Source organism: Cheilinus undulatus, linkage group 20 (assembly GCF_018320785.1).
Source record: "Cheilinus undulatus linkage group 20, ASM1832078v1, whole genome shotgun sequence".
NCBI classification, from domain to species: domain Eukaryota; kingdom Metazoa; phylum Chordata; class Actinopteri; order Labriformes; family Labridae; genus Cheilinus; species Cheilinus undulatus.
The window spans coordinates 7,448,247-7,467,412 of record NC_054884.1 but is presented as its reverse complement, the minus strand read 5'-3'; the positions used below and the strand labels follow the sequence as shown (position 1 = coordinate 7,467,412).

General features: G+C 40.3%; 1 protein-coding gene across 1 annotated transcript in view; it reads left to right on the top strand.

The window, feature by feature from the left end:
- The window catches only part of jmjd1cb (jumonji domain containing 1Cb), a 204,330-nt gene that overhangs the window by 65,092 nt on the left and 120,072 nt on the right, over nucleotides 1–19,166 (top strand). Inside the window, exon 2 of the mRNA XM_041816362.1 lies at nucleotides 17,571–17,777. Within this exon, the coding sequence (XP_041672296.1) occupies nucleotides 17,571–17,777 (207 nt within the window). The remainder of the gene's footprint in view (nucleotides 1–17,570; nucleotides 17,778–19,166) is intronic.

Here is a 19,166-nt window from a genome sequence, read left to right as displayed (position 1 = left end):
ACTGACGACAGTGCATACTCTCTATTTGTTCTTATCCAACACACCTATGTATGAACTGTCATGTTAGTGTTTTCTTATTATTTTAGCTAACATGTCGAAGTCAAATTTAACAACCTCTGAGCAAACAAAGCCTAAGGGTGCCCAGACCCCAGGTTGGCAAACAATGGTGTTAACAAATGTGCTATTTCCTGTCTGCATTGGCTGCCTAGAAGCCTGTGAACATCCATGTGGCATGCTATTGCAAGAAGAGCTTTTAGTAAATCTATATTGCAGATAGTGCTTACAAATTGACCCTTCAATCAGAATAAAAGTGTATCAGTGCTTATCTAATGATTTGTCCACTCAAGTTCCCCTTACCAAGATTGCTATGGCCAAATAACCCAGCCAGAGGCCTTAGGACAGTCGTCCATGAACTGGTGATGGATCGATCTACCCCCCAGATACTGATTCTGACCTTGCTTTAACTTAACCACGTCTGGTCTGGTCTTTCTCTGACAGGGAAAAAGCGTATCAGCTTGAAGCTTTGTAAGATAGATCTACCTGATGACAGAAATGAAATCTGGATAGTCCATCAGCTTTGGCAGCATTAGCTTGCTCCAACTTTGTATATCAACCTTGAATAAATAGATTTGAACAGAAATTATCACAACAATCTGTGTTCAGATATTATCACTCACACACTACTGCCAACACAAACCCTGGTTAAAGCTATGCACACATTTGTTGTCCGTGCCTTTTTCGTGTTGCTTGTGTTGTCTCTGATAAAGCATTTCTTTGATGCCAGGTGAAATTAAGTCTCTGGTGTGTGATCTGGTGACGTTTGTAGCCTGTAGACCCACACTGTTTGGTAATGTCATAGCTAACGCTATCTGCAGTGAAGCTTGTAGCTTTTAAATCCTTGAACCCTGCAGATGAATGCTCTAATATGATCTTTTAGGGGCCAGGTAAGGCACCTTTAGACATTTTAACATGCTGGCATTAGTAACGTGGTTCTACTTGTTTCATCTCTTTAACCCAATGCAATGCCACAAAAGTTACATTTTGCTTCCCTTGCCCTGTCCTTGCCTACGGGCTGAGCATAAATTGCTTGCATTTGTAAAGATTTGTGGCTTACCAAGATTTATAATCATCTAAATACTTAGCCTTTGTTGTCAGCTTCCTACATGTCTGTGCAGAGGTGTCGGCTTGTTTCTAGCTTCTTTAATCGCTCTGGAACAATCAGAAAATAACATGAATCTCTCTGTATCACTGCTCTGTTTTAGCCACAGGACACTGGCACTGAATATCAGTTGATCGCCCATTGTTATGCACTCTCTCTCTCAACTCAAAGCATCTTTTGGTGGAAAATATGAATTTATATCAATTTTTTTTCTTGAAAACTGTCTATTGAACTTAAAAAAAAAAGAAAATTGACCAGTATGGATTGGTCCCAAGAATTGGCCCATTGTCACAGATCCATTGAATCTTAATGGGACTGATTTCTCAGACTAGGATTTGAGCAACACATCCCTAACCTTTACTAGATAACAAAGTTGCTATCTTGGTTGCCTAAATGGTATGCTGTATGTTTGCAGCAGCCTCACAACATATGACTGTACATTCTCTTACAGAAAAGTTATCATCTCCTTACTAACACTTTAAATGTGTTGGGTTTTTGGTGTCAAGAAGCAGCCCTGCTTTGCAAAATTGTCCATCCATTTCCCTAGAAGCAGTGTCAAGTAGAGAGGAAACATTGCCTGTGAACACACACGCTCTCTGTGTGTTTTGAATGAGGAGGAAACATCATACGTCTTTGCCCAGAGCAGCAATACTTGAATTTCTGTTTTGCATGATGAGATTTCTTCTTCTCTGCTAGCTCTGTTCCTGCACCGTGACATTCTCTCTCTCCCTCTCTCTCTCTCGTCTGTCTGACTGTCGGACTCTGTCTTGCTTGTTGGTAATTGCAAGGGGAAGCGTGCCAGCCGCCCGGCGACTCAGAAGCTGCCTTATATATTCATGTACCTCTGGGGGACCATCTCTCCATCATCATGTGCGTCTCTCTCCCTCTCTCCCCCACTGATTGATATTCTGTAGCAGTAGAAAGAAGCAGCAGCAGCAGCAGCATCATTTGCTCCGTTGTCAGGGAAGGGGCGCCTTGGTTACAGCGTTGTCAACCAGGTTGCTGTTGTTGTAGGTTAGTCACTCAGTTTCCAGACAGCTTGACACCCCTCTTTATGTTAAATCCATTCATCTTCGATCTTTCTGCCCAAATCCTTTTTCTTAACTTTTATTTGACATCTTCCTCCTCGCTGTGCTCTCATCTTCATCCCCCCTTTGTTCTTCACCTCAGATTCCCTCTATTGCTTCTCGTCCTTTCCCTTTGTTTTGTTTCATCCTCCCTTTTTAACCGTTTCATGTCCTCCGTGCTTCATTTTCTGCTGTCAGCTCATGCAGATGCTCTCCTCTTCATCACTGTCTCTGCCTCTCTTTGTCTGTTTCCTCCCCCATGCCACTTCGTCCATGTCTTTTTATCATCTTATTGCTTTTTCTAATTTATGGCGCAGGGATTGCCTTTGTCATTTCAGCCTTCCCCTTTTCTCCCTCTTTTTACGATGATCAAATGATGCTCTAATTATCAGCATGTCCACATTTTTCCAGTTTTCGGATCCTCTTTCTTCTCTTCTTTTGTGCTTTTTCTTTTTGTGTGTCCTTCCACCACTGTCCTTGGTTTAAAAAAAAAACCCTGATTATATAATTTTTTAAAGACTTGCTCAATTTTTAACTTTCCATCCTCCTCACTCGTCCTTTCTTTTTAATGTATCTTCTGTTGCGTAATTACTTCTGTATTCTGTTGTCTTCCCTCCTCCTCATTATCCTTTGACACTGTTTCTTCGCTCTTACCAATCTGTTTGCTGAAACGACTCCCTCTTTTCGGTTATTGCTTTCTTGCCCCGTGACCCCGTCTGCCTTTCTTAAAGCTAAAGGATCGTACATTGATGTTTGCTTCAGGCTGTTATGATATACGTGGGCTTTGAGGCTGCCTTTCAACAACTACTTACACACAAAGCAGCCACAAGCATCGTTCTCTGAATACTAAACATCCACATCTTTTAAACTCCACACTCGTGTTTGTAGCACGGGCTGTCTGTTCTAGATGTGCTGTCTCCTGGGGGATGAAGATGCATAGTGTTTAACCACAACAGTCCTACTCTACATCCCTCTCATCCTCTCTCATTATATTTTAAACTGTGACATTTAAGCCTGAACACTGTGTTTTCATGCTTTTGAAACTATGGAGGTGCCCTTACATAGTAACCATCTGAGCTACTTTTCAACAGATAAAATATTGCTGCAAAGATCTGGTGATTTGGTAAGGTCATTTGGTGATTTTTGTAAGCATTTGCAGGGTTTGCTGCCTTGTCAATCTTTATAATTGTAGTCTCAAAGTTTGAATTCCAACAGCCTGGAGCTTTGAGCTTTTTAAGAAGTTTTTTTGGTCTTGAAAGGAAAAAATCAGTGAATAGTCAGAATGCAGCATTTGTCCACAGTCCAGTATATACAGCGGTTTTTGGTGACAACACTAAAAGCAAGATGTTTTTGCTTTGGGTTTGTAAGAGTTAGGGGATAGTCTCAGACTTACCATAGTGTTAGTTTCATGGCAGAAAAGATGTTTTCGCTCTTCTCCCGGTCTGCTTCAGCATACGTTTGTGATCATTACAGGTGGGGTTTGCCAGTGCATCCAATGGCTGCTGCAGCAGTTAAATCAGACCTGGACCACCTTTATTTTTAAAACGAGAGCAAAGAGCCACACCAAAGGCTTGTCTTGGCAGAGAAGATGTTTTTGCATGTCTCCCGACTAAGGGTGTTCCTAAGCGTTTATTTCCCTATTTGTCTAACTGTCTTAAATTTAATGTAGCCGACTAGTCTAAAGATGATGGAGAGGAGAAAATCCCTAAAAAGCAGTCAAATTCCTCACAGGGTCATTGCGTTAGCGGGTGTGACATGAGCCTGATAGACTCTATAGAGTGTGGCTAACATTACAAGCTAGTGCTGTCAGCCTTCATTTTTCTTTGCAGATCAATATTGAGCTTTGATGTGTGGCCTCTTCTCACTTCAGGTGACAGTTATAGGTGAGTTCAACCCTCGACCGCCTACTTACCACTTTATTTCCATTTATTACTTTAAAAAACAGTCATACCGTGCTGTTCCTACTACACACTAACTGCTAAATCACCACTGAGCTTTTCATGTTACATCCCTGAAGTGCCAGACAGGATGGCAGTGGCCTTTAATTGAAGGTACAGCGGCCTCTAGTGGTGGGAGGTTCATTACAGTTTAAAAGAGCATTATAGACCAGGATTTCAAGCCTGTGTTTATAAAAAATGAGAGCTAAGTAGTTTAACCAACTCATAAACTCTGCTGTGGATATTTTGATAAACGAATTTAACCATTTTAGCAATTAACCCCACGCATCCTTAGTCAGACTGGGCTTGACATCAGTTTTTTCACCAAGAAGCTCTGCCATTAACGACCTACAGCAGTGGTAGCCTTTTAGCTCAAGAGAAGACATGCATGCAATGTCATTTTGTCTTGTTGCTCTGATTGGCCTGCCATGAACGTGACTGACAGCACATTCCTCCTATTACTTTCCGAGAATTTTTTGAAAAGTCTTGCCCTATCTTTGGGAGCTTTCCCAGATGAATGTGAAATATATCCATACAAAAGAGATTGAAACAGTCTATCTGGAGTGTCAGGCTCTGCTCCTGCATCACATGTTAGTTGGGACTATATCTGTAGTTATTTGAGTACTGTTTATCAGAGTCTGTTCGGATAAGTCGACATCACCCCAAATTTCCATAAACAGCGTGCGCACTGCGCACCGAAGCGCCGTGGGTTTGCTCCGACCAAAAGGCGAGCGACCTCGCCCACTGTAAGCGAGTCTAGAGCGCCGCGCCGCGCCGCGGCCCTGATCATCAGGAAGAGATCACGGAAGAACTGCGAGTTCACGCAGGAATAGCATGTCAACAGCGGACTATTTTACCTTTTGGGGTTAATTTATCATCCTTTCTGGTATAAGTCCATGGTATTATTGCTTCCTCCATTAAGTGAGTACATTAGGAAGTCAAAAGGTTCATGTTTGCTTGAAGGATCTGTGGTTTTATGCAAAATTCTTTGGCTAAATATCCCCAAAACTTAACTTTTCCTCGTCAAAGGTGCCACTGTAGCTCAGTGACCCACTGACCTCTCGGTGACCCTTTGCTCTCGCTTCAGGATGAGACATAATGTTGATAAAGTGATGATTTGCGGTCAGGAGTCAGTGTATTGTATTTTATTTTGAAAGAACTGGATGTTCTACTCTTGTGACTTCCATGGTTGGTGCTTTCTGAACAACGGTGAATTTACGAGGTTTGGCAGCGGCCGGTGCTGAAATAGACCTGCAGCGTATTCGAAACGAAGCGGAGGGGCGCTCCAGGCACACGCCGCTGCCGGTCTGAAGCGCCGGCTATGGAAATGCTCTGATAGACTAGAGAGGGAGCGAAGTGCTCCGCAGTTCGATTCGCCGGCGTTCCGCAGCGCGCCGCGGCGCGCACGCTGTATATGGAAATTCGGGGTCAGGCTGTAGGATAATGTTGTTAACATTAGATTGCTGATTGCTGTCTGTTACCTGTTTTCAAACTCAGACACAAGAAGGGAGAAAGAAAAAGGCTGGTTTCAGTGAATGTGGTGAATGTGTGTATAGAAGTGGCTTATTGGGGCTTTCATTTCACTAAAAATCTACTCAGGGATTTCTTGGCAGTTCATTTTTTTAACATCACAGTTATACATTTTTGATGAAAGATTGAAATTGACATTGGCTGGTTTCACCTCAACAGTAGCACATGAGAGATGAGAGGTTTCCAGGCTGCTACTATACAGTGGTGTACAAAGCGAGAGAGCCATACAAAATCAAAGAAAATAAAAGTGTGCGATTCAGATGTGCAAACTAAACCATGGGTGCCGTACTGAACAATTCAGTGTTATATTGAGAAATGTTGTACTCTGGGGAAATAGTCAGAAATTTGGGGAAGACAGAGTGGGAAATAGCATGCAGGGAAGGAGTCACAGATCTGACTTGAGCCCAGACTGCCTGCTTCAGTCAAGAACAACAGCCTCTGTCCATGGGGCTTGTAGACATAACCGTTAGGCTACCAGTACGCTCAGAAACAGTTTTTTCTATCATTTGGTTTGTGCTTACGTTGAATCAAAGTTAAAATTGTGGCATTATGACAACCCTAGTTTGACGTAACATTTCCTCCAGCAGGACGCACCCTGTTTCTGTTCACTAAAATAGGAGTTGTGCTCATAAAATCCCACCAGTTGTAATACTTGTTGAGTGTGTGTGTTTGGTGTGAGTGTGGTTTGTGTGGCAGTAGGGGAGGGGGATACGGGGCGGGGGTAAAGGGGATAAAGGAGTCTTTTTATCCTGGCTAGTCTGCATGTTTTCTGTGCAGTCAAGCTCAATAAATCAGATTACAGTTTGTGGAGGATAGAGTTTAGTGTGTGCGTGTGGACATGCCTTAAAGCTGGGAAAAGTCGGATTGTCAGACAGACGGAGAGATGACAGACGAGAAGACTCAGCTCACTGCTTGAAAACTTGATAAAGATGTCATTAAAGAGCAGAGCTGGGCTGCTCTGCAGGATGACTGTATTGTTACAAGGTCACTCTAAATAAATTAAAACAAAAAAGACATGAAAAAACTTTAAGCAGTGTTTGTATTTGTCCTGAACCATCATTGTTTGATGCATAGGGTCACATGACATTCACATCTGATCGGAGAAAAAAGACAGTCACTCATGGTGGTAATCACACCTCAGTACAGGCGGTTGTAATGTTCATAAGGTACCGTTTAAAACTTTTAACAACCAACTTATGAAGCAGAGGAGGCAGACAAAACAAAATACACTGAGGGTCAAAGAATGTACTGGGATTGGTCCTAACACTTCACATTGAGGGGTTAGGGTGTACCGATTTTTGTTGTGGCAGAGGGTGAGGGTGAACTGTTAGGGCTACATGGCCTTTCTATTAGAGACTTTCTAGTGGCACACTCCAAACTGAGTGTTACAGGAAATCTGCCAGAGTGCTGTGTGAATTATTGGCAAGATGGCTGCTGAAGAAGTGCACAAGTGTCAGTTGTTTCTCTGTAAGTAGAGTTAGGGTAAGTGATAACCATCTAAGATGATGATTTACTGGTATTGAAATGTGTCATGGTCTTTTTACTTCTGAATAAACATGTTAAAAAAATGACTGAAGAAGAATATAGTAAGATGACACAGCAGTGCTACAAGATTCCTGTCTTTGACTTTGTGGGGTAATTTTGTAAAGCTTGGCATCCATTAGGATTGGGCACTATCCTGATTATAATACCCTCATACCCAGTGGAGTTGTTCAGGGTATATGTAGGTGAATAGTCTGTTTAAGGTGTACCCACATCAAAATCCTCTCTCCTAGGGCAGCACGGGCAACAAAAGAGTAGACGCAGTGCACAAGTGCCCTAGGGTTGGGTCTCATCTGGGTTTTTTCACACACTTTTGCTAAATTGAGACTTTTTAAATGCTGTTGGCGCCTAAACAGTGCTTGGTTCAGTACTTTTAAGAGAAAAAAGTGAGTTAAGAGCTGGTGGGTGAATGAAAGCTAGCTACATATCATAAAAGATTCCTAGAAATATCTGAAAGAGATGCCAATAGACCATATAGTACCACCATTTAGTATAGCAGGTGTTAACCTCTTTATGTAAGAGGCCCAAACAAAGTTCATCAAAGACAAACAATGAAATAAATGTGTCAATCAGTGTGACTGTGTCATCGGTAGTCAAACGCAATTATTGTCACATTTTTCTTTCCTTTAATTTGGAGTGGCAGCATACCAAAAGGAAGCACCGAAATCTGTGTTTTGATTCAGTGTGATGAGTATCAGATGTGTTGGTAACAATTCCTTGTTTCAAGGAGATTTTGGTTCACATCCCTACACTGCATGGCGTTGTAATGCATTACTCCCAGCATTGGAATAGTTATCTTAAAATACATCATCATGTCTGTGGACTAGTGGTGACTGTAAAATCTCTTCTTCTGTGGCTGTTTGTTTCATAAGGATCCTTACTTTCTGGAGCATCAGATGTTGAGTGGCAGAATGCAAATACTAAAGGCCCATTTAAGGTGAATTCAAACATGCAGTATGGTTATCCTTTGCAGGATGGGCTGCCTAAAAATCATTAGAACACTGCCGATACTTTCCCAAAATGTTCCTGTGGCATATGGAATTACTGCCATTGGGCTGCGAACAGTTGAATTCTAATCACAGTCATGATTTTGGCCTTCACAAAATTTAAGAAACAAGATTGATGGCAGTTATTTGCATGTAAAATGCTTTCTCAATGCTGTAATTGTTTGGCTTAAATATTAGGTACCATTTAATAGATTTTTATTCAGATAAGAATGAAAAATGAACACTGGCCTTTTTTAAAAATGTACTTTTTTTGCATAGTTTTGCTGGAGTATCCTGTGGATCATTGCTGGGTCATATTTGGCCAATCAGTCGGGGCAGATTTGAGCCAGAAATGCATGCAACAGATAGCAGGTTGTATATGTTTTAAAATAAACTTTAAACAATAAAAAAAGTCCTTAAAATCAATATATTGTTTTGATTGATATCTGCGATTTTAATGGTGAAATTAATTATAATAACAATTTGAGCAAAAATCATGCAGCCCCACTGCTACGTAATGAAACCCCCATTACTCCTGCTAAGTCTTGTTATAATGTCCCATGACATGCAACATAATCTAGTTTGTGGTCCTTCTCTGATGTATGAGTGGCAGAAAATGGCTGCCTTCACTCTTCCTGAACAATTAAATGCATATAATTCAATTCACCATATTTTTTACATTGTATTTTCAAATGAGGAGATGTTCTTTGTCACTATGCACCATCATTTTGTTTTGTTTTCCTCTGTTTTATGTTGAATATGGTACAAGCTGTGCCATCTATCACAGGTAGTTCTAGCTAACACAAGATGGAACAGACTGTGTCACTACTGTTGTGTCAGAATAAATTAGAGAAACAAAGACCTGTGGGATTTTGTGTTGTTTTTTTCTGATTTAACAAAATTTGGACTGAACAATGACCTCTAGTAACTGTTAAATTCCTCGAAAACACATCATGTATTAGGATTTTTATGACTGGAAATCCCAATTCAGAGAAAGCACACAGTTGTAAGTTTTAAACACACCCTTTAGCGGCACAAAGAATATCTTAATAATGCCATCTTTGTCCTCCTGGTGTGTAAATATAGCCACAGAGCAGCTTCTGTTCTCTCTCCTCTCTACTCTGTATTCTGTATGGGTATGTGCTTTTTTTTCTGGCGCTCTGTTTAAAAGGCAGATTTCGCTCCTCTCCCTGCATTAGTCGTTTGCTTTCATGCCTCGTGCTCATTGGCTGCCAGCGGCCTCTGGTGCAGCCAGCCAGAAAGCTGCTCTGTAGACGTTAGTGATGGGCAGATTATACAGCGTTGCTGCACCATGCACTATACACATATATCCACATTTCCTCATATATATGTATATAGGGTCCATGAACTTTGAGAAACCTTCATCATGCACATGCAGTCAGTTCTTAATATGCTCTGACATCCTCAATAACACTTGCTCCTCTGTGTGTCTGCTGGCTACATGTCAGCTGTTGTTCTCTGTACCACACTCAAAATGTTCAAACCTAGAAGTGGTAGACAGCTGCTTCTAGTACTGACTCTGTGGTTTCAGTCAAACTTTTAACCTTTCAGTTCACACCACTCAAAGCCTCTCTATACGCCCCTCTTCCTAAGTGCAAACAACAAATCGGTAGGTAAAACTTAAATTAAAGATTGAATACTCTGAGCAGAGTCTGAGCTTGGAAAAGTTACTATAGGGAATAGAAGATGATCATAACAGAGGCTATGATGGGTACGTTAGATCCTGGGTCTGTTTATCATTATGTGTAGCAGCAGAGTAAACAATACGAGGAGCTGCAGCTCTAATGAGTTGGTGGCGGCACAGAAGCATCCGTGGACACCTACTCCTCTCAGATGGAGAGGCAGTTTAAAAGTTGGTAAATAAATTGGGGTCAAACCTAGGAGCAATGCTTCTGTCTGGGCTTCTTTGTAAATAGAAAGCAATAAGGTTAGCTCTGTTAAATGCTGCATTTGTTGAAGAATCTTAACAGAGCTAAACTCAATCAAAAGCAGCACAGCACAACAAAAGCAAAATGAATGTATTAAATGATCGTGATAAGGGATGCACCGGTGTATGGGTTGAACATCAACAAAACTCAGTCCTGTTTATGTGCATGCTGCAGATAATGCATTATCTCCTTTGTAAACTGTCAGACAGCTTCTTAAATCATCACGACAACACCGGGGAAGACTTTAAACCTTAGTATGTGAGACTTAAAAAAAAAAAAGACCCCTCCACTTTCTGTCACAATCCATCCTTACTTCACTCATGGAGTGTGAGCACCTGGTTTGTGCACGACCATTATAGTGTGAGCACAGGAATCGTGCTTCTAGCGATTCAGATGCATATGAGCTGACATTTTGCAACAACTGCTGGAGTCACCTTAAAATTGCACAGTGCATGCCCAGCTTAAGTTGTAGGTAATTCTCTTAGCTATGCCAGGGTTACTCCTATCATTCTGGGGGCCTTAACCGGGGTCCATTTGGTGCCTTTGATCAGCTTCTAAATAATTCCTCCGCACTCATACAAACAAACACAGTGGCATCATGTTGTACTGAAGGACTCTACTGGGAGGGCAGCATGGTTCTCTTGTCGGGGTCAATGTCTTTAATTATTGCTGTGAGCAGCTATTGGAACAGTGGTGCACAGCCTGCAGTGATAGTGACAGAGGTGATACTGATGCTATCAGCTGCTAGTACAGCATCTGCTCTCCTTTGTTCTCCCCGGCTCTGTTTCTGATAGAAGCCCACTGATTCAGAGCGGCCAAGGCTCACTGCTGCCTCCTGTTACTATAGCAACAGACTCACCAGACACTGAGTTTTCCCATTCCTATCATGTGTATGTTTTTCTTTACTGTGGACTCTGTGTACTTAGTATACACAGGATGGTCTGTGTACGCATTATTGTGTAGTTAAGGTGATGAAACATACAGGATTGTGAGAAACTTTGTCATAAAGATGATAAACTTCAGACACAAGATAGTCAGAAAAAGAGGCATTTTAACAGTTTAAGTGAACATCTAAACAAAATAATGAATGATTAGACATTAGATGAATTATATTTTCATGCCATACCCTCAGCTCTTACTCTGTTTACTCTGTTTGTTTGTGTTTTGACGTACAAGCGTACATCCCCTCTCTGTGTGGAGTAATCAGCTCATGCAGACACATCACACTTGTAGCAGTACCCAATACTTTGATTTCACCTCATCATTTCTGCAGTGTTTACGCCATGTTTAACATCTCTCCTCTCATGATTAAACAAGAATCACTGAGAAGAGTCAGCACAAACAAAGGCCCTCATACACATACATGCTTTCAGCACTGGCTCTGTTGTTTATCTTTCAGAGAGCGACAACACCACACTCAGCCTTGCATTTGTGTATTAATAGCTCTTAAAGCTCAGCTATGGCTCCCGTGCATACAAGGAATACACAAACACGTGCACACGCAGACACAGTGACTGACACAACAGGTTTAGCAGGAATGTCTCACTCTCCCTGTTGACATGCCTCCATGTGCGCTAAACAAAGGGGAGAGTGACATCAGTGGAGACAGCTGAAGGCATGCTTCATACGGAGTAATAATGAGGGTATTCAAGTCTTCATAATTAATTCAGATAGATCAGATACAATTAGGACTTTTGGATTTTGAGAGTCTCCTCTGCATGTAAATAAGCTGCTCACAGGTGTGTAACCATTCCCGGTATTTCCCTAACCTTTTATCTAGGTGTTTAATGTGTTTCAGGGTCGTAAAGAGACATTTAGCCTTGAGATATTCAAATTGATTCAGTGGCAGCATGATGTTTAGTGTCCACATTAGGGATGCATGGGTTTTGCCTATATCCAGTGTTTTGGTAATGTCAAATTCGTTTTAACTGATGTATGAATGTACTTCAGTCCTTTAAACATCACTTACATTTTAAAGGGGGGGATAAAGAAAAAGGACCTCATCTGATATTGATCTGTTTCTCCTGCCTTAAATCTCCACTAAGTTATTCATATCTATCCAGTATTTAAAGCCAGTATGGGTGGATATTCAGAGCTGTTATAATTTGTAAACACTGGCAGAAATTTTTATATTTTCAGATACTGATAATAACATTTTAAGCTAATATCTGCTGTTAATAATATTATGTTGAGAATTTCATGCATCCTTACTTCTTGTCTGTCAATTTACGCCACGTTTCAGTCTTGCAGGATGTTGAGAGAGCATGGCGCAGCAGGAGCTCCTGCACACTCAAACAGTTCAAGTCCACACATAGGTGCATATTTTTTTAAACTGGGGGTTTGGGTGCATTTGCTGTTTTAGAAAATTGAAAGCACACAGTTTGTAAAACTCTTTAAAATTCTCTTTATGTGTAGATAGGGGACACTGAGTTTAGGGCTTGTAATGTCCTACTGTGTGCTGGTTTCTCTTTTGTTTGATGTCACTGGTGTGAGACCCGTCGTTTCCATTAAAACAGCTGACATAGCCAAAGTTATGCTGAATGGACTACAGAGGTCACAGCTGCTCTGTACAAACCCTACCACTGACATCAGTGGGTTAAAATTGAAAATGTCATTGCAGAGAATCCACATGACACAGTTGTCGTTGCTGTCTGTGAGTGAGCTGATTTGCCTGCATAGTGAAGGACAGACTATTGTTGTTATTATTGTTGCCTTTTACGACATTTAACTGTTTTTGTGTTTTCATGATGAACATGTTTGTGAGCGTGAACAGAATAATTTTGAAAACAAAAGATAAATTTCAGATTTCATGTATACAAGGCCACAGTAAGACATGCAGTCCCACACAGTGATTCGCTCACTGTTGGCTACGGTGATCCTTTTTTTTTTTTTTTTTTTTTTGCCTCTGTTGTACCTTGTTTCTACCCTCAAACCCCCATTGTATCTCCATGACATTCATAATGAAGGTGAATTGTAACAGGTTTATTAACATTACAGCTTGAACCGTCACTGTGAGTGATGCTTGTACTCAGAGTGGTAGTCTTGTCCACAGTAGGGAGCAGAAGGCGTGGGTAGAGGGACATGGTAGGAGTTTATAGAGAGCTAAATACATTTATATTAGAGTGGACATTACAGTGGTAGTTTAGTTTTTCAGAAGAGGCTTATTTTTGTCTGTAATGAATTATAAAACAGATTTGTTCACTGGTGACTTCACATTGTCAGATAATCATGACAAAACATAATTAACTATTAAGCTTTGATTGATTTTATGAATAGAAACTTCCAGCGTGATATAAAGTCCTCAACAATGATGAACACAGAAGAGTATCAATAATTATTATCCAGTCATATCATATCTGAGGAGTCGAGTAGACTCAATCATTATATCTGAAGTTACCATACTGTTAGAAAATTTAAATCCTTATTTCTATTGTTTAAGTTTGTTTAAGGCAGGGGTGTCAAACTAAAGGCCCAGGGGCCAAATCTGGCCCATGGTGCAGTTTTACCCGGCCTGGAAGATCATATTATATTTTAATAAGAACTGGCCCGTAGGTCTGAGGTCTGCAGATTTCTCCAGTATAGAAATGAAAATGTAACCTTGAAGATTTAAAATATCCTTTAAGTCATAAAAATTTGAAAAAGTAAAGAGTAAAAATATTGAGAAAGTAAGGAATGAGGGAGGGACATGATTTTTTTTATTTAATATTTTCAATTTGCATCTTAAAATTATGACTTAAACTTAGGATTTTGACTTTTTATCTCATATTGTGAACTTTTAGATTCAAATTTTAAATTTCAGTTCAAATTTTTGAAATTTCAAGATCATAATTTCAAATTTAATCTCATGCTTGTCTTTTTAAACTCCTAATTTTGACTTTTAATTCCATATTTTGACTTTTTAAACTCATGATTTAGAATTTTATCTCATATTTTGACCTTTTATAGTCACAATCTTGAATTTTAAGTCATATGTCAACCTTTTAAACTCTAAATTCTGTTTTTCTATCTCATATTTTGACCTTTTTAACTCCTAACTTTGATTTTTAATCCCATATTTCAACCTTTTAACCTCAATATTTTGAATTTTATCTCATATTTTGAATTTAAACACATAGTTTTGGATTTTATCTAATATTTGACATATAAACTCATGAATTTTCCTTTCTATCTCATATATTTGCCTTTTGAAAACATTATTTTTGACTTTTGTTTTTGTGTTCTGACCTTTTGAAATAATAGTTTACATTTTACCTCAGATTTTTAGCCTTTAAACTTATCATTTTGACTCTAAAAAAATATCTCGGATTCAGTTATCATCAGTTTTCCCCCTTTGGTTAATTACCTGTGAATTTAACGTTGACAGTTTACGGTTGAAATTTAAATAACAAAAATGTTTTCCCTGTTGGGCCCTCAGGTTGGACCTAAACTCGGATATCGGCCCCCGCTGTGATTGAGTTTGACACCCCTGGTTTAAGGGAATGGCTAGGATTCTGTTTGTAACAGTATATCTGCATTTAGATGTAACTACTTCACATGTATTCCCCTGGTATGTAGTCATCATGTTAAGGCATGTTTTGTACTGATATAGAGGCTCATCAGATTGGATTTTTACCTCCATTAGGCGAGTAGTGAGGGCTTATTTTAGCCCATTAGAGCACCTGATAGACATACATTTCATAAATGAAGTATTTCATGCCTTTATTTTGAAGGGGCAGGAGGTTGTCTTGTAATAACAGGCCACCACCCTAAATGAATGGTAGGGGAAACCCTGCATTCCCTCCCTGTGTTTTTACAATCAAAGGTGATTGTTGGATAGTATACGTTGTTCCACAGCGGGGTGTAAGGGGCTGGTTAGAAGCAGTGATAATGACTACTTCTGTGTTTGTTGTCTGTGTTGTGTGTTTTCTGCACTGGCCCACTCAGCTCTGCACTATAATTTCCTGTCCATAACCGGCCTGTTGTTGGCCCGAGGCCTTTGGGCAACAGTTGGTGTTTGATGGAGTTTTATTTGGCCTGTGCTGACGGACAGAATGGTCATCATGTGATGCATGAATATCTGGGTTTGTGTTGTTTGTTGTTTCTTCTGCTGTTAATGAAACAGTAGCTTTCTTCTTTACATCAGCTCTGAGAATCAAAGGGGCGCCGTTTTGATGATGCACTCGATTGCTTGAGATTATACAATGTAGGCGGATATAGATCTTTTGCTTTTTTTATTTTTTTTCTAGGGGTCATAATGATATGTGAAGAACACAAGCCTTGATTTTGGCACCACATAAGACTGGATCAATAATGGCGGCGGAACATAAAAGATGGATGGAGGCAGTAATAAACAGACTGCAGTAACAGTAAACAAAGGGGGACAGACGGAGGTAGCTGCCCTCAGTGTGTGCTGGCTGCTGGGACTGATCACTCAGTCGATGCAGCAGTGCATTATGGGAGGCAGAGGGGGAGGGCGGGAGGCTGTATGAGGAGAGATGCACTCGTTGATCCCACTTCCTCTCTGCCTATGGAGGCAAGAAGTGGGGGAGGGGTGAGTGGTATAGAAGGACGGATAAGGGAACATGATGAAACGAGGAGATGAGCAGAGAGAGGCTGATGTATTCACACACAGACACGCGTTCATGCAGTCAAAGGACGACACACACAGCAGTCATATCATATTTATGGGGCAAACAGAACGGCTCCGAGTCTCACCCATGAATGTTCATATACCTCGACATTTGTACTGTCTGATCAAACGGAATTTAGTACCGACTTCAAACAGCAGCTGCTGCTTTTACTCATGAGCTTGTACACTTTCAGAATTATAGATCACAAAGTCCTAAAGTTTGTCTCTTAAACTGTTTGCTTTAATGTGCAGCATGTCTGTTTTAGATGCAGTATGGCTTAAGTATCTGCCACAAAAGGAGACCAAGCATATCAGGATCAACCATGAGATCCATCTCCTGTCTTTGCTTTTCAACAGCGAGACAAAAATTAATAAGATTCAACCTTCAATTCAACCTTACAATTCATCTACGTTGGTGAAAAACAAACCCACTTGGTCCGAAGAGCAACTTGCAGGTTTTTTTTTTTTTTTACATCAATACTAAAGCCTTGGTTTCATGACAGAAAAAGGTGCAATTTTTGGCAAAAAGCTCATAATTTACACTATTGAGTGATATTTTGTCACCAAAAGGACTTGTGTTTTCTGAGACTGACTTCGTGTTAGCTTGTTGTGAGTCTAAGGAGTCATTTTGTACCAGTATGTTGTGCCAGTTGTCTTAATTTTAATGTTACTTGTTGTTAAGATGGTCCGATGTTGTGCTTGAACAAGCTGCAAAACTTCTAGCTTGACAAGACGGGAAGTCCACTGTGTCCTTGACAGGAAAAAGAATGAAAGTAGCTCTTTGCTCTGTATTTTTAACGGGTGAAGAGATGTTAGGTGGTTTCTGCATCTGCGGGGTGGGAGAGTAGTGTCTTCACCCACCAAACGTGATTGTTTTTGTTCAGTGTGGTGTAGATTCGCTCAACTTACCAGCCTGGCAGTGCCCTAGTACTCTGCTCAGGAGGGGACTGTAGCTGTGAGTCGTGGTTACTCCCTATTTGCTTGTTTGTTTGCTGGTATATCAATAAAAGGAAAATGCAACTTTTTCAGTGGAAGCACACTTAGTGAATAAACGATGACACATCTGTGTGAACATGCTTCAGTAGCCACTCAAAGATGGTAGAACTTTTCCAAGAGCACATTGGTCTGGAAAAAGTTGTTCCAAACACATTCCTTCCAGTCCTTCCTTTTGTTTCTCCCTTAAATTGTCTAGAGTCATGAGTGGATGATACACTGGAAACACAAATTTGCTCTTTCTTTTCTGAATTAAAAAGATATGTATATCAATTTGGATAAGACCCCACTTGTGTGATGCTGTACCAAGCATCTGACTGACTAATGCAACTAAACAAGCCCTAAAACATACCAACGGAGTCACAACAAATCCTAGACAACAAAACAGGTAGTAGGAAGAGTAATGTTGTTGTTGTGCTTACCTATCTTGTTGTAAAATGTGGTTATTATCATAAAAAACTGTAATCATTCACAAATTCCCCTGGTGTTTTTTTTTACCTTGTTTGAAATAGAGTGGAAATGTCTGAAGGACAGGAGAGCATGTGGTTGATTAAAGTCACTCTAGAGTCAAAAGCCGGCAGCTGCTTTCTCTGACGTTTATATTATGTGTTTAAAAACAGGTGTGTAATGTAGGTCATGGTGTTAAAGGGTGCTGCTACCTTTGCCGTGTAAAACGCTCATGTAGAAATGTTACATTCCAACATTCAGGTCCAACCCTGGACTGAAACCAGACCGCACTGCCTGTTGTTTTGGTCTGTTCTGTTCTGTTGTTGAACGTGTCTCTCTGTTTGCTCTGCAGGTTTACGTGGAGTTTGACGACCAGGAGTGGGAGAAGAGAGAGTGGGTGAAGGTCTATGAGGATTTCCAGCTGTTTCTACTGGAGCACCAGCTGGTCTGGGCCAAGAGGAAGGAGGGAGCAGGGGGAGGAGGAGGAGGAGGGTCGGGAGGAGGAGCAGGAGGCCTGTCGCAGGGACCCAAGGCCAAACACATACAGTGGCCTGCACTGGTAAGAGCTTTGTTTTCTATTTATAGAGCAGACACCGTAATAGAAGGAGTGAGCCATATGATCACGCTGCCCACACACTGACCGCAGTGCCGACTTCTCTTCATCTCAGCCCAAACCCTCCTGCTGCGTTCTAACGTGTATTTATTTCTCTTTGTGAGTGATCGCCCTGCCGTGTGTCACTGCTTTGTCATGGTCTCCCTCGGTTGTTTAGTCTGTTTGAAACAGACTTTGGACTCCTTAAGTGTGTTGGACTGTCTTTGCTAGGCGTCATTTCCAGTTGTGGGAAATGTTCTTTTCTGTTTTGTCATTTGACTGACTCGTCTCCTTCACATCACATCTGGAGTGGAAGTTTGTGACTCACTTCTCTTCAAATCAGATAAAAGCTCGGTGGTATGTCGAGGTTTTAAGATATGCTGATACAATTTGAAGTGAGATACATGGTGAGAAGTTCTGATTTACTTGATGTAGTTTATGTTGATGTTGATTCAAAAATAAAAGATGCCAACAAAGATTTACAGTGAGAACCCTTAACATTGTTGACCACAGGATAATCAAATTGACTGTTTTGGTTGTCTTTTGCTCAGTGTGGGTTTGACTTAGAACTGGATTTATTTTTATTTATTTATTTATTTATTTACTGGGAAAATTATTGATAAATGCTTATCTTGTCTTCTTACACATACACATACCCATACCAGACCTTGCAAATGCACCTTGCAAAAACATTGCAGACACTGTACTTATTATCATTTTACAACATGTTTGCCTCATCATTTAAGGAGGATGTTGAGGCTGGCTGCAGAAGCATGCATAAGGATGACATAAATGAGAATGACTAAAGTAAAGCAGATGGCAAACTATGCTTTGCTAAATTGTCAAGAGGAGGAGTGAAACATCTAAAGAAAATAATGCAAACTTTTGAAATAATTTAAATATTTTTGAAGGTTTTATCAATAATTCATGTATGTACTTCGTTTTGGTGAGTACCAATCGACCAAAAAAAAAAAAAAAAAAAAAAAAAAAGAGAGATATAATATTAAGTCAGTATCCCCAAGATCTTGTTTCAGTTGAGTGACTCATTGCGCCAACTATTTTGACACAAAGGTGTGTTGCAAAGTAAAGATGCACTGATTGGGAAAACTAGGGTCAGCACTGATGTTTAAAATAACAATCCAACCCAGTCTGATTTTGTTTTTTTAAGATTTCTTTTGGTGTAAAACTTCCGGTGTGACATTTTCTCTCATGTTTGACAATGAAACAAATCAGAGTTTGACTTTTTCTGCCTGGAAAAAAATCCCTTCTTTGAGTCAGAAATTACAATTCCCAGATTGCAGATTAAATGAATTGGATAAAACAGAGAAACACTGGCTGGTTATTTTCCTGCCCCAT